Source organism: Trichoderma harzianum, assembly GCF_003025095.1.
Source record: "Trichoderma harzianum CBS 226.95 unplaced genomic scaffold M431scaffold_11, whole genome shotgun sequence".
NCBI lineage: Eukaryota > Fungi > Ascomycota > Sordariomycetes > Hypocreales > Hypocreaceae > Trichoderma > Trichoderma harzianum.
Window position 1 is genome coordinate 578,598 of NW_020209259.1, and position 25,701 is coordinate 604,298.

General features: G+C 52.2%; 5 protein-coding genes across 5 annotated transcripts; 3 read left to right on the forward strand and 2 right to left on the reverse strand.

Moving 5' to 3' along the window:
* Nucleotides 1-1,344: 1,344 nt before the first annotated feature.
* Nucleotides 1,345-2,716, forward strand: M431DRAFT_497990 (hypothetical protein; the record flags this gene model as incomplete). Its single annotated transcript, XM_024917652.1, has 2 exons — nt 1,345-1,894; nt 2,034-2,716. The coding sequence occupies 2 exons, from the start codon at nt 1,345-1,347 to the stop codon at nt 2,714-2,716; spliced, it is 1,233 nt and encodes a 410-aa protein (XP_024771399.1).
* A 144-nt stretch (nt 2,717-2,860) lies between these two features.
* M431DRAFT_533148 (hypothetical protein) lies at nt 2,861-6,307 on the reverse strand. Its single transcript, XM_024920884.1, has 2 exons — nt 6,103-6,307; nt 2,861-6,044 (listed from the first exon to the last, which is right to left on the reverse strand). Exons 1-2 carry the CDS (start codon nt 6,148-6,150, stop codon nt 2,898-2,900), a joined length of 3,195 nt encoding a protein of 1,064 aa, XP_024771400.1. The 5' UTR covers nt 6,151-6,307; the 3' UTR covers nt 2,861-2,897.
* A 339-nt stretch (nt 6,308-6,646) lies between these two features.
* M431DRAFT_510865 (hypothetical protein) lies at nt 6,647-7,835 on the forward strand. Its single transcript, XM_024919552.1, has 3 exons — nt 6,647-7,090; nt 7,159-7,406; nt 7,471-7,835. Exons 1-3 carry the CDS (start codon nt 6,740-6,742, stop codon nt 7,748-7,750), a joined length of 879 nt encoding a protein of 292 aa, XP_024771401.1. The 5' UTR covers nt 6,647-6,739; the 3' UTR covers nt 7,751-7,835.
* Nucleotides 7,836-8,392: 557 nt separating this feature from the next.
* M431DRAFT_510866 (hypothetical protein) lies at nt 8,393-13,823 on the forward strand. Its single transcript, XM_024919553.1, has 4 exons — nt 8,393-9,016; nt 9,086-13,031; nt 13,089-13,157; nt 13,270-13,823. Exons 1-4 carry the CDS (start codon nt 8,708-8,710, stop codon nt 13,599-13,601), a joined length of 4,656 nt encoding a protein of 1,551 aa, XP_024771402.1. The 5' UTR covers nt 8,393-8,707; the 3' UTR covers nt 13,602-13,823.
* Nucleotides 13,824-24,360: 10,537 nt separating this feature from the next.
* Nucleotides 24,361-25,240, reverse strand: M431DRAFT_225960 (hypothetical protein). Its single transcript, XM_024913605.1, has one exon. It carries the CDS (start codon nt 25,093-25,095, stop codon nt 24,397-24,399), a length of 699 nt encoding a protein of 232 aa, XP_024771403.1. The 5' UTR covers nt 25,096-25,240; the 3' UTR covers nt 24,361-24,396.
* Nucleotides 25,241-25,701: the final 461 nt, after the last annotated feature.

Sequence of the window (25,701 nt, forward strand, 5' to 3'; positions counted from 1 at the left end):
AGTTGTGAGTACATGTCTGAGGAAGATGGTATTGGTCAAACAACTGAGACTGGAGAGACAGACACGTTATAACCCGTTTGCTTGCCACTCCCGCAGTCGCTACGCCTCAACATAGGTTAGTCAAGTCCATGAAAACAAGTAGTCTCGAATTGAGCAGCTCATACTGACTTCTATCAGGATATCGTCCGGGATATGTTTGAGACACGTCTATATCTGGTCATCGGGTATAGTTGTCATGATTTGTCACCAGTTCATTGTAGAAGCTAACGCTTCAAGCAGCTCAAGCCAGTCTACGAAGGGTGGTACAGTTTGGTAAATGAAACCTGGCTAGAAACATGGGCAGTTTTGGACCTTGATAGTTATCTTCCGGCACGTAGGCCACTTACGAAAAGGGATTTGCTCTGGCAGGTACTTGCTAGTACCATTACACCTGCTCGATTCATCTCATTCAACCTTATGCACATGTATCATGCCTGTCAAGTGTTTTGAGTGAATCTGATCGAGATATTAACAAATAGGGACTAGATGATGCATGCGGGTTCCAAACTGGTCACAGCCCACATCAGTCGTCTCAATCCCGCCTCATGTTTGTACAACCGCTAACGAGTCAAAGATGAACCGATCGATCGAATGCCCACCAGGACGTTGGATAAAAAGAGGCAAGGGTCTCCCACCCACCACACCTCAAAGCCCATGATCCTAGCATCGAATCCTAAAGCTGCACTCCGAGACCGAAACTGCGGCATCCTGCGGCAAACCCCAGCCAATAGCGATGCATCCTTTTGCCGCAGTCATGCAATTTAGACAATTTTCTCTCTTCCCCAGATCCTAGCTTGCAGTGGCGTTGCAGATGTCAGCCTACAGAAAGACCAAAAAGCATCGCAGTCCACTTCATGGTACCCCAGCTTTTGGACTTGAAGAAATATCCAAACACTCCGAATCCCGAAGCTACGCCATCTCAAGACGAGGGTTTCGGTCTGCTTCGTGATGAGTAATGGCGGCAACGCTGGAACCCCTCACTCTGGCAGATTCCATATATGTATATTAATCAGCCCGGATGGAATTGCCAAAGCTCGACAGAAAGACGACCAAACCGACGCTTATCTGGACGCTAGAAGCGGCAAATACGCACGATAACCGGATATCAGGGGAAAGGGAATAAGCTAAGGAGGAAACGTCATTATAAATCGCAACCACGAAAGGCGGATAGCAAAACCACCACAGTTACTACTCTCCATTTTTTTTCTCGAGGCCATCTAAACAGCTTTTCTCATTCTTCCTCTTTTCTCCTTGATCAAATAGTAAGAAAATCCGCCCTGCCGGTTACCCAGGCCTCGTTACCAAATGTCACAAGTCTTCAAGCCCGGCCCGCCCTCCTTGGCCAACGACGACTCCATGCTGTCGCGCAGATTCGGCAAGGAGACGATCAACTACTATGGCGGCGGGCTGCTGAACCGCTTCTCATTCCTGCGCAACGACATCAAGTTCATCCGTGCGGCGGCCACAACACCCGCGGCACGATTTGTGGCACTGCGCGACCTCAACCCGCTGATTGAGAATGCGCGGCGGCTGGCGTTTTTCGGACTCAACGATGTGAAGCCGCTGATTGGGGCGGATCCCTTTGGGAAGTCGGACGAGGAGAAGAAGGCGGCGTTTGACTCGACGAAGCCGAGCCCGACGCTGCTTTTCTTGGGGTTGTTGCCGGATACGCCGCAGGGGGTGGATTTCGAGACGAGCAAGCATGGGGTTGTGAATGGGCAGCCGTACTTTGCGTTGGATGTGACGCCGGCGGGGGGCAGTGCGGAAGTTGCCGAGGCGTTTGTGAAGGATGCTGAGGCGAAGGGGTATTCGATTCAGACGAACGTACGGACCATGACGCTGGATCCTGAAGAAGGTGAGTTGAGAAGACACCAGTTTCTTCGTTGAATCTCATATTCATGCCTCATGCTCATTTCTCATTCTCACCCCCTCACCTCTCACCCCTCATTCCCACTCAAAAGATGTAGTTCTAACAACTAATCTCATGAACCCAGCCGCCATCCTCGCCCAGGCCCGCTCTCTCATCGACTGGAACGTCCGCAACCGCTTCTGCGCCGGCTGCGGCAACCTCAACCTCTCCGTCGAGTCCGGCTACAAGCGAGTCTGCCCGCCCACAGACTTGGCCGGCGGCTCCGAGGCCACGGCCCGCGCCGACTGTCCCACGCGCCACGGCATCTCCAACGTGTGCTTCCCGCGCACCGATCCCACCATGATCGTCGCCGTCATTTCTTCCGACGGCAAGCGCATGCTGCTCGGTCGCCAGAGCCGATGGCCGCCCAAGTGGCACAGCACCTTGGCGGGCTTCATCGAGCCCGGTGAGTCTATTGAGGATTCTGTGCGTCGTGAGGTCTGGGAGGAGGCTGGTGTTCGTGTTGGAAGGGTCACGATCCAGTCTAGTCAGCCTTGGCCGTATCCGTCGAGTTTGATGATTGGAGCTATTGCGCAGGCGCTGCCGGATGGAGAGGAGATTAGCTTGCTTGATAAGGAGTTGGAGAGTGCTAGCTGGTTTACGTTTGAGGAGGTGCGTGAGGCGCTCAAGAATGGAACCAGTGCGTTGGGGGATCCTGCGCCGGAGGGATATGTTGGGCCGTTGTATGTGCCGCCGTCGCAGGCTATTGCGCATCAGCTGATGCAGGCTGTGGTGGATGGATACATGGATGTGGCGTCGAAGATATAAGACTTTGGGGGATGTTTTTGTGTAGAAGTACGAAGGTTTAGAGCGAGCAAGCTGGGAAAAGAAATGGAATAGACTTGATACATGTAACATAGTTGTGCAGCGTAAATGAGTCAATGAATCATGTTGAAGAATAAATAGTGAAGTGCAAACAAATTGTGTCTCTTAGTATATTCATTCATTCTCAAGATATCTTCTGCATTTCAGGAAATACTACGCCCTCCAACACTGGAGCGGGAGTCCATTCGACAAGACCACGTTCGTATCTCACTGCCCAGACGGCATCGGCGTTGATAACCTCCAAAGCTTCTCTTACTTCCTGGTTCTTCTCCATAACATCCGCTAGGAGGTCGAGAATCTCATCAAACATGTCGTCTTCTACGCGCACGTACGATATGATTGCTGTGAGCAGCTTCACCACTGCTTCCCAGATTCGAACAGGAGATGCATGCTGGCCGAGACCTCCGCTCAATGCCTGATCCGTTCCACCGACGGCCCTTGGGGTAACCTGGAAGCCAGCACCCGACCTTATAGGAATAACAATATCCTTCCCTGATCCGGCCTGCGAGAGAGGACCCCTTGAAGAGACGTTAGAGCGTCCCTTATCCCTGGACGCATTCTGCTTGGCTTTGCGACACCAATCGCCCAGTCCATCCCACCATTCAGTTTTCCATCGCGTGCTGAGAAAGTCTCCCGCCGCCTTACACAGCCCAGAGAGCGTTTCGCAAGCCTCAACGACGACAAAGGTCTCCGGATCGCGAAGCCTGGTGATGACCACGGGCCAGATGGCGTTAACAAGGGGCAAAAAGGAATCTTCGTCCGCGGCGAGGACAGACGATGCCGCAGTGACGAGTTCCAGGAGGGACCTTCGCAGCGTCGGGGTCGGCGAAGTCAAGTAGTGCTGCGTGAGCGTTGCCACGCGTTGAACAAGCTGGTACGTGGGCGAGTTTGGCGGTTTCTCCTCCTCTCTGGGTGGCTCTTCTTGTTCTTGGTCGTCTTGTCCCTGAGCTAAGTCGCTCGTCCACGGAACTCCGGGATGTCCGCTCTTGGCCTCCGTGTTTTCCATCTCGGCTTTATCACGCTCTTCTCTCTGTTTGCGCCTATCGAGGATTTCTAGAAGCATATCTAAGCTTTCTATCGCTTGTGCTTGTTTCTTGTGGTTAGTTGATGACCGCTCGGCGTCAGTCAAGAGCCGGCCATCTGCATGTGTTGCCTGGTCCACAATCTCCTTCAAGACGGCGAAAAGGCTCTCCACGAAGGATGTGTATCCGTGGTAATTTTCCAGCGCAGCAAACATTGACTCGACGACGTCGTCCAAGAACGGCACCAAGCGAGGTCCAGCCAGTCGCACCATCATTCGCAGGACCTGTGTGGATGCCGGGGAGATGTCCAGCGTATTCAGCCGCAGAGAGACCGAATTAATCATGTAGTCAACATTGTCAATGATCAACTCTGAGACGTTGGTATACTGGCAAGACAGTGCTATGCTGTTTAGTGTGACGATGGCATGTTGCTGCAGGTTGCCGTTATCCGAGCCTAAGAGAGTTGCAACGGGGAATAGCACATCAATGAGCTCTGGCCTAAATTTCTCGCCAGATCTCTGTGCAGCATAGGTCATTATCTCGAGAGCAATAGCCTCCAAACGCCAGTCAACTTGTGCCATCTCAGTGTGCGAGTCTAGTACTTGAACAGAGAAGTCGTATAACTCATCAAAGACTTGGTTTACATCTTCTGATTGGTCAGTGAATGCAGATAGATCGAGCAGCGCGTCTGTATCTTCAGAGCCGGCATGTGAAGCCTTTATTAACTCAAAGCACAGCCAATATGCAGTCAACTGATTGAGAGATGTTGATTCTCGAACACAATCCAGCATGTTCGCCGCGATTGTTGCATGCTGAGATATGGAGCCAACAGTCCGTACGAGACTCAAGATCTCGCTCTTTAGTCTTCTCTGCCCTTCGTGGCCTAATAGAACTGGCTGGAATTGCGGTTCACTCGTCGTGACTGAAGCCGAAGACCCATCATCGAGCAGTAAGACACGGCTGTTCGTATTGGATTGTTGTATTTTTGATGTACTGACGATTGCCATTATGCTTTCTCTCAAAGTACTGCTAATTGAGTCATCGAGCGTTGATGACTCGATTCTTAAACTTCGTAGCAATTCAATTCCCTTGGTCAGATTGTAGACTGCTTGCTCCTTTACCTTCTCGTCACTCGCCTGCACAAGACGAGGAAGGCTTGACATCCAGTTGTAGACTGTCGATTTGATACATTCGCCCAGCTCAGGATATATATTTACCAGATATCCCAAGCTCGTTTCGGTCATAGAGTCCTGATCAGAACCTTGGTCAAGGATCACTGATGTCTCGACGAGGATGGTTGTGCAGTTTGATAGGGTAGTATGGCATTCGTCCAGTAGAGTTATGCATAGTCGCCCCAGAGCCTCACGGACTTCAGGCGCTTCATGCGTCCGTAGTCTCATCATCACCGACAGAGCCACTTGGACTTGGGCCACAGTAGCCTTGAGCCATGCCGGGCTGAGAACTTTGGATTTGTCGGCATCGCTCTGACTTTCGGTTTCCTTGGAGATAATGGATCGCGTCCGCAGGTCGGACAGCACCCGTGTCAGGACCACTCGCACGGTCTCCAGACATTTCGCTATTACTAGCTTCTTATATCGAGAAGGTTTCGATAACACCGTTGCGAATGATGAAATAGTTCCTGGGAGAAAACTGGCCAACGCGGCATGCTCCTTGATGGCCCCATAGACGGCTTCCAATGTCCTCAGTGCCTCACGCTGAATCTCTGCATTTGCACCTTCCGAAACTCCGTCCAGCATGACTGTAATTCCATGGCCGAGTGCTGGCATGGACTCTGATTCAGAGAGACCCGCCGCCGCCGTTGCCGACGAGCCTGCGGTGGTGAGCAGCGCAGTTTCGGCCCGGAATGCCTCGAGCACCGTCTCTTCGGGGATGTCTCTCTTGGGGGATCCTGGAACGCCATCGATGATGAATATGAGGAAACTGAATATCTGCTGTACCAGCTGGGCAGATATTCTAGACTTCCACCCGTGAACGATGAGAATGTTTAGACATTTAACGCAATCTTCCACCACGTTCATGGGATATCGTTCTAGCTGGCGAAAGATGTGATGGAGTGGGAAAAATACATATTCCGCCAATTTTTCGTCAAGAGCCAGTGGACTCTTGGAGATTTTCTCGTTCAAGATGGCGAGAATCTGGTTGACTAGCTCCAGAACTTCCCGGTGAGTCTTTGGGTCCCCAGACTCCCGGATCGCCAGCTGGCTCACTTTAACGCAGCATGGCTTGAGCTACATGGTGTTAGATGAGATAAAAGCCATCTTGAGAGACACATGTATGATGACTCACCTTTTGAAACAACTCGTTTCGTTCTTTGGCGGCCGGAGTTGTTTCCATGGCCCACTAAAACAACAAAGCTTTTCGAAGAGCTACCTGCACATGATCCCTTGTATCACTGTCCGTTTGCGCAGCTACGAGGGCTGATGAGAGAAGCTATAGAAGAGATTCTAGGTGCAAATTCAGAGAATTTGATGCGGTTGGTAGTGGTTCTGTCTCCCATATACCAAGAGCTGCATTCAAGATGAGGCCATGAAAGCTGGCGATGCTATTCATGTGAATATTAGGCTACTGGCCAGGCGGACTTGGACAACAGTTTGAAATATGTTACGCACTGTATTTATCACCTCAATGGACCCTTGGAGATCTCGGTTAGCGACAACCGAACGGAGAATACTTGGCTAGCGGAAGGCACTATTTCGACGCTGGCACTGTGCATTGCCCTCTACCGCCAGCCTAGAATCCTAGGTGCTCTCACAACCGCAGAGCTGATGCTGATCAGCGTGTAAGCAAGCGCCTCTACGTAATTGCCCCTCATTGTAACATCCATGTGCATCTACATCATAATTCGCTGAAGCTTGGTCTTTAGTATGCCAGTAGTGCCTTTTGCTTTCAAATACACAACAACTACAATCGAATAGAAGTCAACATGGATTCTTCTGGCCCTTTTCCTCTCTTGGCTCACCCCTACCGGTCCCCGACCAAGGGCACATGTGCCTATGAGATGGGCAACACGGCCTCCAAGAACGCCCTCGTCTTCATTGGAGGTCTCAAAGATGGCCCTCATACGACGCCGTATATTCGAACTGTTGCTCGGCGTTTGGAAAAGACGCCCGAGTTGAACTTTTCTGTCTTTGAAACACGTCTGAGGAGCTCCTTCGATGGATTCGGAAGGTCAAGCCTAGCAGACGATGTCCAAGACATCTCCGCACTTGTCAAATATCTTCGCTCCATTGGCCGGGAAAAGATTATTCTCTTTGGCCATTCAACTGGGTGCCAGGTAGTCTCTCTTCTCTCTGCTACACTTTGGGTGCAGCTAGATATCGACGACAAGCTGACGTTTTCCAGGATTGTATGGAATATACAAACTACGCCAAATATTCCAACAGTCCTGTGGATGGCTTCATTCTACAAGCACCCGTTTCGGACAGAGAGTCGCTGGACACCTTCATTCCGGATTACCAACCCAAGCTCGACTATGCCAACAAGATGATTGCTGAGGGAAAGGGGGAGGACTGTCTGCCTAACGAGTATTCAATTGCCATGCTGGACGCACCGATATCAGCAAACAGATTCCACGACCTCTTTGCTAAAGGGTAAGTTGGGGCTGCTCCATGAAACTGTGTCAAGCAACACAGACACGTTGGCTAACGGTAACAGAGGGGCCGATGATTACTTTTCTTCCGACCTTGATGACCAAACAGTACACAACTTTTGGAGCCGGTTCAACAAGCCTGTACTCGTGTTACACTCGGAAAAAGACGAGTTTGTTCCAGCCAGAGTTGATCAGGCGGCGATAAACAAAAAGTACCAGGCGGCAAGCTCATTCGTTAGCCCATTGTCTGGGCTCATACCGGGGACAGGTCACACAGTCTTGCAGGAGGAGGCTCGAGAATGGCTGGCGGGGAGAGTAGTTGAGTTTCTTCGGACTCTTAGCTAAGCCTAAGCTACCTAGTAGATAAGCAAGCTGTCTCTGGTGGCAAGTAGAGTAGCCCAGAAAAGAATAAAGTTGTGTTCTTGTGCAACCAGCTGGTGGTGGCGTAGACTACCTACCTGACGTACGTAGACCTTTACAGCCGTAATAGCACACCTGTCAAGCTACCCCGTTAGCACAGACCCATCAAACTTTGTGACATCTGACATCCGTGTGTTCTCATTTCCATATCTATGACACATATACAGCTGGTTCATCAAGCAGAAAATGGAGTATAAAAATTAAAACCCGAGTGCGCTCCAGGGTAGGAGTAGGGCCCGCTATCAAACATCCGGTCGTCGGACATATGTTCGGCCACCCTTTGGCCGGGGATTAGTGATTTGGCAACTTATTCCAGCTCTGGCACCTTCAACTCCGGACTTAATAGCCGGACTAGCTCTGCTGACTCCATCACCATGTGCTCCGTAGGCGAATCAGCAGCTTCCCATTCGCCAGCTGCCACTTTTGAGGGTCAGTGGAGAATCGCGGCCCCTTTGGCGGTTCCTTGCTCGAGCTGACAAAGCATCGCGCTTCTGTGCCACTATCCACGAGTTCGGCGCAAGGTACCAGCTCTTCCGTATGTACATTTGTACCCACATCCAATCCATCGTTTCCGTCACTCTTCGGTCGCTCGGGCTGCCTATTTTTTCTTTTTCTTTTTCTTCCTGAGCGCCGTTTGCCCTTCATCCTGCATCACATCGCCTGCTGCGAGTCGGCAGACTTTCAATCGCTGCAGCGTCTCGGGTCTCGCATTGGATGTTTTTGCCCCAAAAAGCCCCTTGCGTCACTGACCGATAAAACCTAAACCAGCAGCTCAGCTCCGACTTCATCGCTGCGTCCGAGCCTCGATTCGATTCGACCGACCGACCGACGAGCATGCGGTAACGACCTGGTCCTCTAGTCTGAAAGAGTTGGATCGCAATCATGGATCCGTACGACGAGCAAAAGGTGCTGCTGCACTCTGGCTCGTTCACCGGCTACCGGCCATTACAGGAGCTGGGAAGCCACTATCTCGCCGCGTCCGCCTCTTGCAAGCGCTTCTGCGGCAATGAAGAGGGCTGGGGCCCTTTGAGTCCGTATCGGTGGGATTTTACGCCTTGCTTTGTCGATGTGTGGATTGCCTCTGTTGCCGCCTATGGCGTCCTCTTTGGCGCCGCTGCCATCTGGTGGCTGAAGAAGAAGAAGCAGCAGGAATATACAACCTCCAAGAACGCGCATTTCTGGATTAAACAGGTACGCCGCGCGCGTGGGATTTCTATATCATATGTCATGAAACAGCTCACATGCTAATTGTTGAACTAGACTTTGCTGGCCGCCATCATCGCCAATGTTGCTGTTCAGTTTGCTTTCCAAATCGTCAGCTACGGAAGCACCTGGTACGCTGATTTCCGTGCCTGGACCTCAGCCCTCCTCATCCTTTCCTTGTTTGTCATCTTTACGATCCAATGGTTGGAGCATTCGCGGTTGAGAAACGCCAATGGAGTGGTTTTGTTCTACTGGCTACTGCTGCTTATTTCCTTCGCCGTGAAGCAGCGCTCGTTGATTTCGCAGCAGCTCTACACCAAGAACCTCCCCTACTTTATTACCTATTCCGTCGGTGTTGGTCTTAGCGTGGTTGAGTTTTTAGTCGAGTGGCTCTGGCCTCGTTCCAACCCCAGCGGCTATGAAGCCATCCTGGAAGAAGAAGAGTGCCCTGAAGAATACGCTACTGTCTTCTCCAAGCTCACTTTCTCCTGGATGACGCCCCTGATGAGACGCGGCTACAAGGTTTTCTTGACGGAGAACGACCTCTGGGGCTTGACTCGAGCCGATCAAACCAAGAAGACGGGAGAGGCGCTCGAAGAAGCATGGAAACACGAGCTCAAACGACGTCCCAACTCGCCGTCGTTGTGGCTGGCCCTGTTCCGAGCCTACGGAGGCCCTTACATGACAGCCGCTTTCTTCAAGGTTGGAAACGATGTTGCGCAATATATCCAACCTCAGCTTCTCCGCCTTCTCATTACCTTCGTCGCTTCCTACCAAGTCGAGTCGAAAAGCTCTGAGGGGACTCCCCAGCCCGTCGTCCAGGGCGCTACAATTGCGTTCGCCATGTTCGCCTGTGCCGTCTTCCAGACCACCATGATTCACCAATACTTCCAGCTGGCTTTCGTTACTGGAATGCGCATTAAGGGTGGTTTGGCTTCGACAATCTACCGAAAGTCGCTGCGACTTTCTAATGAGGGACGATCGACCAAGACCACCGGTGACATTGTCAACTACATGGCCGTCGACGCCCAGCGTCTGCAAGATCTTACTCAGTTCGCTCAGCAGGCCTGGTCCGCACCGTTCCAGATTATCATCTGCATGGTTTCCCTCTACAACCTGGTCGGATGGTCCATGATGGCCGGTATTGTCGTCATGATCATCATGATGCCCGTGCAAGGCCTTGTCGCTCGTATGATGAGAAACTTGCAGAAAGATCAGATGAAGAACAAGGACGCAAGAAGCCGACTGATTAATGAAATCATCAACAATATGAAGAGCATCAAGCTTTATGCCTGGGGTTCTGCTTTCATGGCCAAGCTGAACTTTGTCCGAAACGAGCAAGAACTGAAGAACCTGCGGAGAATTGGCGCGACCCAGGCTGTGGCCAACTTCACCTGGAATACAGCGCCCTTCTTTGTCTCATGCTCTACCTTTACCGTTTTCGTCCTCACCCAGGACCGCCCTTTGACCACGGACATCGTTTTCCCTGCTCTTGCCCTCTTCAACCTCTTGACTTTCCCCCTTGCTGTGCTCCCTATGGTCCTTACCTCTATTGTAGAGGCCTCGGTTGCTGTTGGTCGTCTGACCGCGTTCCTCACAGCGGAGGAGCTGCAGACAGATGCTGTCACTATTGGACCAGCTCCTCAGGAGATGGGAGAGGAGACCGTTCTCATCCGAGACGGCACTTTCTCTTGGAACCGACACGAGGATAAGAACGCGCTGACAGATATCAACTTCACTGCTTACAAGGGAGAGCTGTCATGCGTTGTCGGAAGAGTTGGAGCTGGCAAGTCGTCCTTCTTGCAAAGTATTCTGGGTAGTCTCTTCAAGATCAATGGCTCTGCTGAGGTTCGCGGCACTGTTGCATATGCTTCCCAGCAATGCTGGATTCTCAACGCTACGGTTAAAGAAAACATCGTGTTCGGGTATAAATGGGATGCCGATTTCTACGAAAAGACAGTCAAGGCCTGTGCTCTCGTTGACGACTTCGCCCAGCTCCCCGACGGTGATGAGACCGTTGTGGGCGAACGAGGCATCTCTCTTAGCGGTGGCCAAAAGGCTCGTGTTTCGCTGGCCCGTGCTGTCTATGCTAGAGCCGATATTTATCTTCTTGATGATGTCTTGTCAGCCGTGGATTCTCATGTTGGTCGACACATTATTGAAAACGTCCTTGGCACCCGTGGATTGCTTTCCAGCAAGACCCGTATCCTCGCTACAAACGCCATTTCTGTCCTGAAGCAAGCCAGCTACATCACCCTCCTCAGGGATGGAGAGATTGTCGAGAGAGGAACTTATGAGCAGCTTGTCGCTAGAAAGGGACTTGTTGCTGATCTCTTGAGAACTGCAGGCCACGATTCTAACAACGCCTCCAGCAGCAGCTCTTCTGGAGAATCCAGTGAAACCTCCACCGTTATTGAGCCTCTCAGCTCTCAGGACAAGGAAGAGCTGGAAGAAGCACAGGAACAAGTGCCGGAAATGGCTCCCATTAAGATTGGGTCCTCCGTAGCTGACAAGCCCAGATCAAGCAGCATGGCAACTCTACGACGTGCTAGTACGGCCAGTTTCAAGGGTCCTCGAGGCAAGCTTACCGATGAAGAAGTCGCGGGCTCCTCCAGGACGAAGCAAGCCAAGGAGCACGTCGAGCAAGGCAAAGTCAAGTGGTCGGTATACGGCGAGTATGCCAAGGAGAACAACCTTTTCGCTGTCGCCATTTACATGATTGCGCTGCTCGCAGCCCAGACGGCCAACATCGGTGGTTCCTTCTGGCTGAAAGAATGGGCTGATCAGAACCAGAAAGCGGGTGCCAACTATGACATTGGAAAATTCATCGGCATCTACTTTGCTTTTGGTATCGGTTCCTCGCTCTTGACTGTCATCCAAACACTCATCCTGTGGATCTTCTGCTCCATTGAAGCCTCTCGTAAGCTCCACGAGCGAATGGCCAATGCCATTTTCAGGTCTCCCATGTCTTTCTTCGACACCACCCCGGCTGGCCGGATTCTGAACCGATTCTCCAGCGACATTTACCGTGTCGATGAGGTGTTGGCCCGTACTTTCAACATGCTCTTTGTCAACGTGGGCAAGTCGGGCTTCACCTTGGGTATCATCGCTGTGACCGTGCCCGCTTTCAGCTCTCTCATTATCCCCATTGCCTTGACATACTACTGGATTCAGCGCTACTACCTTCGAACATCCCGTGAGCTGAAGCGTTTGGACAGTGTCAGCCGCAGTCCCATCTATGCTCACTTCCAGGAGTCGCTTGGAGGCGTTGCTACTATCCGCGCTTATCGCCAACAAGAGAGATTCCAGCTTGAAAACGAGTGGAGAATCGATGCCAACCTTCGTGCCTATTTCCCGTCCATCAGCGCAAACCGATGGCTTGCTGTTCGACTTGAGTTTATCGGAGCTATCGTCATTCTTGCGGCTGCCGGCTTTGGTATTGTCGCTGTTGCCAGCAACAGCCGTATTAGTGCCGGTCAGATTGGTCTGGCCATGTCATATGCTCTGCAGATTACGACCTCCCTCAACTGGATTGTCCGCCAGACTGTTGAGGTTGAAACCAACATTGTGTCCGTCGAGCGAGTACTTGAGTACGCGCGGCTGCCCAGCGAAGCTCCTGAGATTATCCCCAGCAGGCGACCTCCTGTTGCATGGCCTGCCAAGGGCGAGGTCGACTTTAAGAACTACAGCACTCGTTATCGTGAGGGCTTGGACCTTGTGTTGAAGAACATCAACCTCGACATCAAGACTCACGAGAAGATTGGTGTCGTCGGTCGAACCGGTGCTGGCAAGTCTTCGCTAACACTGGCCCTGTTCCGACTGATTGAGCCGGTTACTGGTCAAATCGACATTGATAACCTCAACACCTCATCCATTGGTTTACTGGATCTTCGTCGTCGTCTTGCCATTATCCCACAAGACGCGGCTCTTTTCGAAGGTACCGTTCGAGACAACCTTGACCCCGGCCATGTTCACGACGATAGCGAACTTTGGAGTGTGCTAGGTACGTAATTATCATTACCCTCTGTCATTTACCATTTTGCTAACATTGTATGCCAAGATCATGCTCGTCTGAAGGATCACGTAGCTAGCTTGGAAGGCGGCCTCGAGGCCAAGATCAACGAAGGAGGTGAGTTTTCATACCCTGATCCATATACGTATTATCCATTTGCTCCTCCCCTGTCATCCCAAATAAAACATTTTCCAAAAGCATTCAGAAGCTAACCGTATACTTCCTCCAGGCTCAAACCTCTCCCAAGGCCAACGACAGCTCGTCTCCCTCGCCCGCGCCATGCTCACCCCCTCCAACATCCTCGTCCTCGACGAAGCCACCGCCGCCGTCGACATCGAGACAGACGCCATGCTCCAAGCCACCCTCCGCTCCCCGCTCTTCTCCAACCGCACCATCATCACCGTCGCTCACAGACTCAACACCATTCTGGACAGTGACCGCGTCGTCGTGCTGGACAAGGGCGAGGTGGTGGAGTTTGATACACCGAGTGAATTGTACAAGAAGCAGGGCATCTTCTTCAATCTTATGAAACAGGCGGGTCTGGAGATTGAAACCTCTTGAATATCTTGACAAGAGAAAAAGAAAAGATTGTTGATTTGATTACATTTTATTTTATTTATTTCAACTTGTTCATTTACGTTGTTGTTGTTGTTGTTGTTTTTCCTTTTTTTGACCATGAGACTGCTGAGATGGATGATTGATTATGTAGTAATTAGGGTATTATGATGCTCAATGTATGTAAAATGAAGGGGCTACAAAAAACAAAACAAAACAGAACAAAACAATTTTCATCATACTTCCCATCTATCCGGCTGTAACCGTATTCTACTCGACTATAACCATATTCTACTCGACCTATGCCGCATCGACACGCTTCACAGGGCTGTTCTCCGCGGAAAAAGCAGAATATACAAAACCAAAGAAAAAAGTAAGGCTTTTGTGCATAACGGAGTATGTTCGGTGTGTACGGAGATGTGCAAACAGCGTAATTTCACACTCTCTGTACCTATACGTGCACTTGCACTTACAACTGGTATGTAGACATGCAGGGTGATTTTCCTCCGAAGAAGGAAATCGACACATCACCTCCCCCATCATGTATGTAGACTTTGCCAGATTTTCCCACCCTCCTTGTTCAAGCCCTTCAAGGTGGAAATAACAAGGGCTCAACGTCTCGGTACTTGGTACGGGAGTAGATTACCACTCTCATCCCGACCACACCCCGCTTATTCCCTCGTCGTTCAACCATCTTGTCTTGATAATAAGCCTGCCAAGAGTGTCATTGATGCTACTTCATCTACGAAATGGCACTCCGGGGAGTGTAGCTTATGTGGCCCCAGCATCACAATCAGGTGATTGGCAGGGTTTCGTGTATGCGTGCGTTGTCTTTGCGTGTCTGTACTCATACGTAGGATACAGAAGGAAGAAGAAGCAAGGCATTTGAATGGACGGCGTTCCATGCTGCCATGCACTCTCGCCTTCATCAAGACACCACCACCGCAATGATGCAGGCTGGTGGGACTCGGGCTGCGGGCGCACACGGTGATGGCTAGCTGTACAAGGCGGCGCATTTTTCTTCGTACCTGCAGGGACTTTGACACTCGATTGCTTACCTGCACAGCTGCTCTGCCATGTATACCGGCTTCTGGACGGCGATAAGCCAGCACGTATGCTCTGCGGGTTGACGAGCGGTAGAATAGGGAGCAACGGAACATCTTAGTCCACAAGACTAATGCTAAGCGGCATTACCTGAGGCCGCACTTCTTCAACTCGGGTATCCCCCTGGTGAATAAGAGGGTGCTAGTAAGAATAACGAGAGCAATAATAATAAGCAGCAGCAATTATAATGCCGATCCCGTTCTTATTGTGTATGCATTGCCTCGCTTGACAGGTCTGTAACGGAGATAGACTGCTTACCTGGGATCTACATAGGCATGTACCGTACCCCATACGGACAAGCTATGCTAGCACATACCAGTCTTGTAGTAGTAGTATTGTGAAATGGATGGGTGGACGGCGAGATGTGGTCCTGCGTATGTACCTGTATATGCACGCTGGTGCATACATATCTGTATCGGCTATACTGCGTAGAATGATTGCCCTATCTGTGTGAGAAGTGATACATGACGTGGTTGGTAGCATTTCCCCTTCGAGACCGTGATTTTGGGTGCCTGGTTAGCCTTTGCCGGGTTTCCTGTTTCCTGCTCGTCTTGCGCCGTGCCCAAGTTTGATAGGATTCGCTAGAACAGGGGAACAGCTAGCAGACGGGCGAGAAATGCGAAGCGAATTGCCATGCTAGCTGCATTAGTTGATCCTTTACTTTTTGCTGTAATGTCCAGATTAAGACTCATGAATAGGTCCTATGAGGTCCAACAATAGGCTGGCGGACCGCGGGCTGTTGCTGGGCTAATATCGGCAGTTGTCCGCTCCTGCAATCCTGCTTGGTTGGTATCGTACTCGTAATAAGAAACGGGCAAAAGGTTGCCGAATTGGTATAATCCTTTCCAGTACCCCTGGCAACTTTTCGTAGCAGCTACTCCGCACACAGGACGTGTGTGATACGATATCAGAGCTGGAGCTGGTACAAAGTCTCTCCTGGAGGATGAATCACACATGATACAGCCTAAAGAGGTAAAAACCACATAGAAGCGGTAAACCACCGCTGCCTCAAATTGAGCCTTGCTGTCTGCGAAAAGCCATTCCCTCCAACTCTGCGCTAGCCTCGGCGAGAATCCTAGACGCGATGCACCATGCGAAGAGCTGACTCGGCCCTTGGCTGATCCATGTGTCGTGTTCAGTCCACGTTGGCAAATGTACAAACAGGTCGCTGCAAAGGCCCCCAGTATCTTGGGCAAGCCTCAAGTAAAAGAAGAAATGGCCTGCAGCTAGTAGGCGCGCCCAGTCAATTAACTCATGAAATGTGGCGCCGAGAATCTCGTAGCCAAGCCCTTTTATACAAATAGTACCTCGTACAACTTGGCGAGTATGCAGTTGTTGGCAGTTGGGAATAGGGCCAGCTACGCTTTTTCTTGCTATTGCCGTATGTCTTTTGCAGAACGCCCGCGTTACCCACACCTTGCGGCACTAATATGTAGGTAGAGGCATGTAAGAAGCTCAAAGCGGCGAATGGAAAGACGTTGACGGGAGAAGAGGGATCAAGTAAGGCCTGCACCGACTCGTGAACTTCTGGCGGTGTGCCATGAAAGACGCAATCTCCCTTCATCATTCTTCAGCGTTCATCTCAGCGATTTCGACAGCAGTAGAGGTTTGGCACTGCAGTGAAACAGTGCCGATGCAAGTCAAAGCGTTCCAGCACCGAAGCTAGTGCATGATGAACAGCACTTAGTCGCGAGTTGGAAGAGTAGCCCCTTTAGCCTCCAGACTTGTGAGGTAGGGAGAATACTTCTTGTGCTACTGGTTGGAGGTGGCATGGAGAGATGCCTGCACTCTAGTGGCGCATTCTGGCTATCAAAGCGATTGGTTGCTGTGGGCGTCGAGCTCTCGTGGCAACCTCCTATGGGGGGTTTTTTGCGTCCCATGCTCCGAACCGATCCGCTTCATGGCGAGATTCAAGGCGACTGCTCGGCAACGATGGCGAACTGGAGCGGCTCTTGGCTCTTGCCATTGCAGTAGTGTTGGCAATAGCCACTGCAGCTACCACGGAGTACGGCGCGCTTTGCCCACACTGCCATCTTTCGTTGGCCGCCTGATTGCATGTAAGGAGGTGGACTGGCCAAGCTTCTCCTGTAATTGGCCCAACGAACAGGCGGGAAAGCTCACTACCTGCGGGCCGTACTCCTAGTGTGCGGTTAAAGTGTTGCTAGTTTTCCGTATTGGGTTTTTCGTGCATAATCTGCTTGATTCGTTTAGTCTTGTTCATCCTGCGGAGAGACGATTGGAGCTAATAATAGCTGTGTTTCTCATCAGCAGATCATACTTTGGCCGTGGCAGCTCTCAGTTGTCTCTCTAACGATTCAGTGTACCGTGAGGACCTATACCGATTTTGAATTAGTAGTAGATGTTACTTGCGGAGGATATACTCCGTACCGACCGATTTCTTTCCGCTGCTACAGCCTCAAGCCAGCCCTGCATTCACTCATACCAGTACTTGCAGTCGTAGGTTCGATGATACTGAGCACGCCGCGGATAAGAACGCCACAATCTCGCAGCAACAGGCTAGAGCCAACACTCCACGCTGGGAAATCTTTGTCAGGCAGACAAGGATAAACCAACCTCATCGCCGGATATCACATCCGGAAGGATTTCATCTAAAGCAAGGGCTAACCGTCCAATTGGATCCAAGCCGTGAGGAATGCTAAGAATGTGCTAGTAAAGCTGTCAACATGGGAGCTTCAGGCTGGCGAAGAGACGCACGTTGACCAGAGTTGTGCGTTACCAGACTGTCGGGCTTTGCTGGTATGTAGGAGCTGCCCGGTTGGGCCATTAGGTGGCAAAATATTGCACATGCATAATGCGCGGAACAGGTAATAAATTCCTGATCCCCTCCCCATTCAAGCAATCTGTACCCCAACTGGAAGCTGTGCTTAGACAAAACGCCCCAGGGTCGAAGCCACGCAAAGAGGCGCCGCGTTTAATTAAACTCGTGAGGGCCGAAGTCATTCTTGCATCAATTTTAGTGCGGTACAGGGAATTCGTCAATGCAATCTCGCTCTAAGCAAATCATCAAGTTTAGGTGTAGAGATATGGGCATAGGTTATAAGAAGTGGACAATAAGATAGTAGGCCGACGCCTTCAATCCTCCCAAATCCCTTGATGGGAAGTTGAAGTTGAACAGTTGAACACTTTCATCTACCTGAAGCTGTTGCATAGCCAGCCCCCCACAGCAGCTGCCATATCTCTTGGCAAGCTTGGTACTGATGGAACCAACTCATACTGAGTAGAGATGTAGGATATCGCTGCCGGTAAGACTCGTTCTTAGGACGGTAAAAGTGGTACCGGTCGATTAATAAACGGAGACAGGAGCATGCATTTCACACGCGTAGCTGGTCAAACGAAGGCGGGAGAGGAAAGCACTAAGAGAGCCTGTTGTAGTATTCTGGGACTGCGATAGGGTCGCTTCTCAGGCGACAGGAATAGCTTCGTCTGGCGAGCTTTCCGTGTCCCGCGGATGGAACACAGCATAGTACAACACATCCTTCAGAATATGCCCTTGGTAGGGAGACCAATGGTAAACCGGGCTCAGTAGCAATGCTGCCGCACCACCTTGTATCGAGGCGTATCATGTCGTAGGAGCTAAAGAGACAAAGCAATGTTGCTGGCCTCTTTCCACACTGCAATGGGCCTCTCCCAGCGTCATGGGCGTGCAGAAACATGCATCTGCCGAAATCTCATGACGGATGGTATCCCACATGTCGAAGATGGATGGGAGGTGCGCAGATTCGAGATGATATGCGCCCTGATATCGAACTCAGGCTCGCCCTGTCTCCCACAGAATTGCTAGGTAATTTCACCGCAATACTACATTTGAGTTGACATCAAGAGTGAATCCCAATATTTGATCCGTAGCATTCTAACGTGCTAATATGCGGACAAAGTAATGATTCATCTTTGGTGGTATTAAAGGACCAGCCCAGTACCACATGCCGCCAATCTCAGCCAACGGCGTACAGCTGGCGAAGTTGAGTTGTTCCGACTATGGTAGCTCGGAGAGTTTATTTCCGTCTGGGAAAGCGGTTCCGACGCATGCTATCGGAATTCAGTACAGACACCCCGGTGCCCGGTGTCAAACGCATCGACCAATCTCGAGTATGAGTGGTTGCTTTCTTGCGGTTGGTCCTGGTAGCACCGGCGGGCTCTTTTTGGCTCCCTTTTCTTTTCTTTTTTTCGTTGGGGCTGAAACGCTGACGGCGTCCAAAAGTCCCAGACGCCGGGGTTAGCACAAGATGTATACGCTGCGAAGCGATGTCTCGGGCAAGTCGTATTGCGGTTGTCGACTGCGGTAAGATATTGTTGTCTCTTTCCTCCCATCCATCTCGCTCCCTGCTCTCCTCCCCTTTATTGTATGGGATGCGTGGGGCCTGGAAGACTTTGACTTGTTTGCATATCTTTCAGCTGATAATGCAAAAATGCTGCACTCGACAAGCAGGCTTTGATTGACCTGATACATCTAGTCCCTGTCAGGACGGAATGTGGCTGTGGACAAAAGTCGTAAAGGGTATTTGAGAACTAACAACTTGCTGCGGCTGAACAGAGCTGCGGGTCGCACTACCTACCTTACTTGGACGGGCCGCAATAAAACACGTTACCGAAGAGCTCACTTCCGTTGCTCGAAGTCAGGTACGAGCATGCCCTGCCACAGGAGGACATATTTCATACCTGTAAGGCCGTTGAGATACGGAGGGAGGACACGCCGCGAACCAATAGCCCGCGGTGCTGGGACTTTGCCTTTGCACTCCAGCACCTGTCATCGTAACCCCAGCGTCGCGGTGCGGTATCCCTGGTAGTGGTACATCCAAGCCTTGTCTTAAACCCCCCCACCTAGAAAAGCAAAAGCTGGAAACGCGAATCTTGGAGACATGGCGCCACGTCTCTGGGCTTCTCCACAGTGGCTTAAGACAAGCAAGGATGTGCTGCCGGACGTCCGGGATGGCGCTGCTAGGTGCTGCCACCTTTGGATCTCACTGGCAGAGGGGGTTCCCGCGCCCAATGGCTCAACCGCCATGTCGGATTGACAGGTCTCACCACGAGACACAGCACAGCTGGACGTCGCCGACAATGGCTTCCATTTGCGCCTCCACCGCCACAGCTGACCACTGCTTGTATAAAGTGCATTTTTGAGGTAGCGGCCTCGATGAGTAACTATCGAAGCAGTTTCAGCTCAGTCTCGATTTGCACGTGTGATGTTGGTCGTGGTAGGGCCAGCAGTGCTACTGCAAGTTTGGAGTGGCACAGGGCGCGACAAGAGCGCCTCGGCAGCCGGAAAGCGTTTCATGCCTCTGCTATGTGGAGGGCGTTGGCCAGCCAAACTAAGAGCTCGAGCCGTACCGCGTCCCACCAGAATTGTTGAGCCATTGGAGACCACAAGGGAGAAACTAAAAGGTGACGAGCTGTTAGCGGTGTTTCCGGTTTAAAGCCAACATTCGGCGAGAAATCGCCATGGATTGCGAATATTTACCTGTCTCCTCCAGACATGTAGCTGCATATATCGTACCTACACGTACGAGGCACCTGTATGCATCAGCGTCCAGTCGAGGAAGCATGGGCCGTGAAGCGCCATTTGTTAAAGCCTCGGATCCTTTTCCGCAGCGGCGGCGATAAGCGTCCTAGCCCATTCGCTGCGGCATGTCAAACCTGGCGTGAGAAGGTATCTCGGCCAACCTTTTTCCGCATCGTCGGATAAGATAGGCGGTGGTCATGTCTGTATTGCCCTGGGCGAGCAGCTGAAGTCAATGGAGGCATCAGAGGCCTGGCCCTTTGCGAAGCTGGCTCCATGGCGGCTACTAGCTTAGCGCACGAGCCTGCTTTTGGAAGCGAATCAATCCCAGGATGTCTGGGCTGGTTGGGTTGTCGACGAGCGAGACAGCGCGAGGATGGTGGTGAAGAAAGCTCGTATGAGTGCTCGTACTTGTACATGTCAGACGGACCGGGCTGACGATGCGAGGTGTTGCTGCTAAATCCTTACTGCGGCCTTGGGAGCTAGAGGAGGTAAGATACCTACTGACTGGGTAGACCTGCGTCTGGGTAAGTACTGGGTTAATAGGTAGCTTGCCTAAGAGGTGAAGCCATCTCGGCGTCTCCAAGTGGTGCAGCGAGAATGCCTGTATTGAGCTCCATCAAATTGTTTGAAATCAACCTGAAATGGACTTGACATTTCAAATTGACAGGCTTCCCTGCGGCCGTCCAGCCTTGGAAGGGACCTGGGCTGTCACTGTCTCCTTCCTGTTGGCTCCGAGCTGCTGGAATGGCAACTGCCTCTAACGGGAGTCGATCTCAGGTGCAGCAGGCGTTAGACCGCAGGCACTGTACAGTACATGCTCGTACTAGCCCGGGACTCGAGTAGCGTTAACGTGGCCTACCCCACGTGTTGGCCCGAACCAGCACCCGCTAGGTACCTCTTAGCAGCTGAGGGGTACGAGTGCAGTACAGTGACTGAGCGAGCTTTGGAGCTGCCATCCATGTTCAGTTGGCTTCAAGCTCCATCCCTCACCTTCACCTTGGACACATGCAGCAGAAAGGCGCTCTCTACCAAGTACAGGATCCAATCAATCTCATCAAAATTCATCAAAAGCCCAGGCTAATTGCTCCAAGCATGACTTCGCTCAGTTTAGGGCTGCACTACTGTAGCCAAGGCACGATTCAATCATCGACTTCGACGGTGGAGTTCTCTTGATGCCCTCTATTCACCTCAGCTCATGTAGCTAAATGGGAGTCGCTGATTGTGGCGTCACAGATGGGGCACAAGTTTTTGGCACCTTCAGTCACATTTTGCCAGCTTCCTGGATTTGGCTCGACTCGATTCTTCGGCATGCCAGGCGAGAATAGCCTAAACCGGGAATCAAGGCAAGGGGAGCAGAGTGAAGGGAGACAGACAGCGCCTGGGCTCAGCATGCGGCGAACAAGGTGCCAGGTGCGTCAATACAGGCTCTTGGTCCGGAGGATTGCACTTCAAATAGGCGACTCCGATGGTGTTCTCCATTGTGCCAAGCTGGAGCCATGGATGGTGCAGGCTGGGTCTCGTGACAGGGCACGCCTGCTGATCAGCGCATACAACAGCATTTAGCGACATCAACCCAAAGCGCCCTCCTGCTAATGGCGTCGCCATCCCTGCTTCTGCTTCTGTGCCTGGCCCTGACGACGATCCATTGATTGCATGGAGTTGCAATCAACAGCAACAATACCAGTGCCAGTGCAGTGCCAATGCCAACATCACATCAATATCAGTTAGTACCACTCACTGCTATCGCCGAAACCCGCTTCCGACATCATTGATTAGCAAGCCCGCAACAGTTCATGGCACAGAAACGTGGTCCAAAAAGGTGGATTAATTGGGCCAATCCGTGACGGGCGCATGCACCAGACTCTGGTGTTTATCCTTATTTGACCGCGGCCGCTGGAGAGGGGGGAAAGGGGGGAATAGAGCAGCTCTTCGCGGGGCATAATGATACCATGAGGAGCAAGCTCGTGGCATGCCGATGACTCTATTGCGGCATGCGGGCAGCCCGAACGGTAAGCATCTGCATGATGCTAGGAGCGTGTCTTGAACTCTGATTAATTACAGGTAGTATCAGATCAGAGCGATCCAAGAGATAACCGGCAGCCAGCTCTTTATTGGCCTGGCCCACAGAGCACGACGCCGTTGATGCTGATGCCGGCCACCAGCCCTTGGTTCCCTCGCGACCCCACCTCCTTTGTTTCCCCATATGCCGTGGAGCCATGGCTACGGTATGTTTCACCTGTTTTGCTGGTGGAAGGAATAAACCTGGCGGCGTCCATACTCGTACAGACGAGTGCTTTTCGAACATCAAACAAACACTGCGCCAATGTCTCGTTTCGGGGACGGCGCCATCATTGCTTGCTTGCTTGCTTGCTCTTACTAATTGAGCGTCGGCTGGCATTGAGGCTTTGGCTTAGTAGGGACAACTAATCTACCGCCTTTGTCTGGTGGCACTGCAGCTATCTACAGGCACTTTGCGCTCTAGACCTGGTGCCGATAAGAACAAATGACGCCAGCCCGTTTCCATTCTGAAAGATGTGCCTCCGTTCGGGGCACTAACTTGGAATGATCCAATGTTAATTGGATTATGCAAAGCCATGGCTTGGTAGCACCTTTAATTAGCATCTGCTCTGTTCTTGGCCTGGCTTTTACAATTCCCAATTTTTTCTCCATGCTGCCTTTCTCTCGTTTAACAAAGTCCTCGTCTCACCGTTAGCCCCAGAGGCTACGCAATCCTCGCTGGGCTAGACAGGGCTATCCTGGAGCTGCCGCTTGTCAATCCTGGACGCCAGCCCTGGCAACCTGGTTAGCAAGGGCTCGAGTGCCGCTATTAACTTCCCGAGCTTCCATGCGGCACAGGCACAGAGGGCGAATTACCCCGTAAAAGCACAGGCACCCTCGGAACTTGCTGACCAACGAAAACGTCAAGTCTCGCCATTCTCTTGGTAGCCGAGAGAAGGGGAAGAAAAAAAAGAAGAAGAAGACGAAGAAGAAGGTGACCCCTGTGAGGTGCGGCGATTCCTCGTGTGGATACTTTCAGTGCTGGTGTATTGCTCCATATAGACGGAACAAAAAAAAGTGAAGCGAGGAGCACCTGTGCCACCGAGATGGGAGACCAATACTGGCAGAGGCAGGCCCCGGTGAGACAAAGCTAGAGGCGACGCTATACAACGCAAGGATCGTGACCAAATCGAAGGAGATGCGTTAGCACAGTCCCAACGCGCGTTGTTCTCAGCAGAGGTGCTGGCCTTGGGCGTTTAGTCACCCCAAGCCCAAGCCCTTCCTGGCCATGGTGTTGCGGTTTGGCCAATGCCCTGCCCCGGCCTGGGCGAATGAAGACTACCTTGGCTGAGGGGAACCTCCCTCGGTACGGACAACTGAACTCTATACCGGCACAACTGGACACCTTACGGACACGCGACTGGCGGCTCCCTGGACTCCCAAGGGTGGTGCTACGGGTGCTCGTACTAGCACAGGCATTGCTTCTGCTAGCACCAAGTGGTGTGCCGGTACATGTGCTCGAATGTGTGCAGTCCTTCGTATTTTGTACGTGATAATGGTACTCGTACAACCCATGGAGCATAAGCCGCGCAGCTTTGTTTCGGGTGCCGGTTGGTCTGCAGTCTGTCTAGTCACTCTAGTGTCCTGCACGAAGCTCAAGTGCCTGATATCCGTTTCTAGCCACGCGCAGCATCTTTGGACCACCCCAAGATGCCGCGGGGATCACGACTAGCGAGCACGGCACCGTCTGGCGACCCATTGACGTGGTGTCGTCTGTCGCGACGAGAGCTCGGAATTTCCTGTTCTCGAATCCGCCCCTCTGCCTCCATTTCCGTGCCGAAGCAGCGCTACTGGTACACTCCACGCTGGCGACGGGACAAGAGTGGCGCATGGGACCTTGGAGAGACAAGGACGCACTAGATGCCCTGGATGGGACAATACCTCGCCGGCCTCCTTTGTTGGCTGATGGACACTCTGCCCGCAGCGGTAAAAGTACCAGACACGTACCCGTTTCGTACGAGTACGGGCACATGTCCTCGTCCACAGAGCGATTTGCGTGTTGGTTCTGGCGTGCCAAGGCCAATAACTTGGGAGCCCGCCTCGCCATGAACCCAGCGACTCGGACATCAGCGTACCTGAAGAGGAGAGGATTAAGGTCTCGGCCGGTGCTAGATGTCAGTGCTAGGTACCCGACAAGGGCCGGAGCTGAGTGGGTTCGTTGTTGGTTGTGTCAAAATGCATCAACTGGAGCCAATATCCTATCTGTCCCTCCACACGGTCTGGTACTCGTACCTGTACCGACGTCAATATCGGTCTGGTACCTGCCTGTGCCTGTGTCTGTGCCGGGCACGCGGGACTCGTACCTGTACAAGCCGACCGCGATAGTGAACTGAACTGGATCGATGTGACCAGCCCGGCAAAGTCAGTACAATACCGGTATAGACTGGAGAGGTGAGTATAGCAGCCCAGCATCCATTGCCTGGCCCTCCCTGTCCGCCCTGCGCCCGTGTCACCCTGACTACTGTAAAACGCTCTCGCAGTGACATGCCGACAATCAAGACCGACGACCGTGGTTTTAAGGCCGTCGACGGCCCTAAGACCCTGGCCAGGTGGGTGTAGCATTTGGGCGGCCGCTAAAGCTGGCGTCGCTGCTAGCACGACCGCGGTGCCCTGGAGCAGCGCCTGTAGCCGGGCTAGAACCTGACCTTGGCAGCTAGGGCCACTGCTAGCACTGCAGCCCGCGACGCTCCAGGCATCGCCGCACCGGCACCCCAGCCTGCGGCCTCTAGGGCCTCTAGGGCTTCCAGCACGTTTGGCCTGGCGGGCCGGACGATCGCTGGCTTCAATGCCCTTCGTCGACCAGGCAGTTCCTCGCTGCATGCATGGCAACGGGGCCAAGAGAAGCAAAAGAAAAGAAAAGAGGGAAAAAAGGGAACCAGAAAGAGCAGCACCCCGGCCTGCGCCTGCATCTGCGTCTTGACGGGAACCGGCGATTGGCCCAGCAAACCGCTGCGTTCCAGCTCCCTGCCTGCATCAGAATCCCAGCGAGGCTCGTCCGCCTTTTTCGCTTCGACCATTTCCTCACCTCCAGCCGCTGCATCTGCATCTTACAAGTACCCGACGCATGCCCTGCCTCGTTCGTTGACTGCTGGCTGACTGCTTTTCGCTGCTTATTCCTGTGCTGTCCTGTCCTGTCCTGTCTTGTTTGCTGTCCGCTGCTCTGTCTCTCTCCTTTTTCTACATCCTCCTCTCGCGTCTGTCCTCTCGTCTCTTCTCTTCTGCTCCTCTACTCTTCTCCTCACGCTTCTCGCTACTATCCCGCCTTTTTCGTCTGCTTCGCTCAAATCCTCCCTTGCTCTCCTTGATTGGCCATCTGACGGGCGCGCTCTTCTGCGACGCTGCTGACACGCCAGCCGGTTGGCACCAAGGAGGCTACCGTCCAAAGTGGACTGGCCAACACCAGAAAAACGGCCGCGAGTAAGAAAG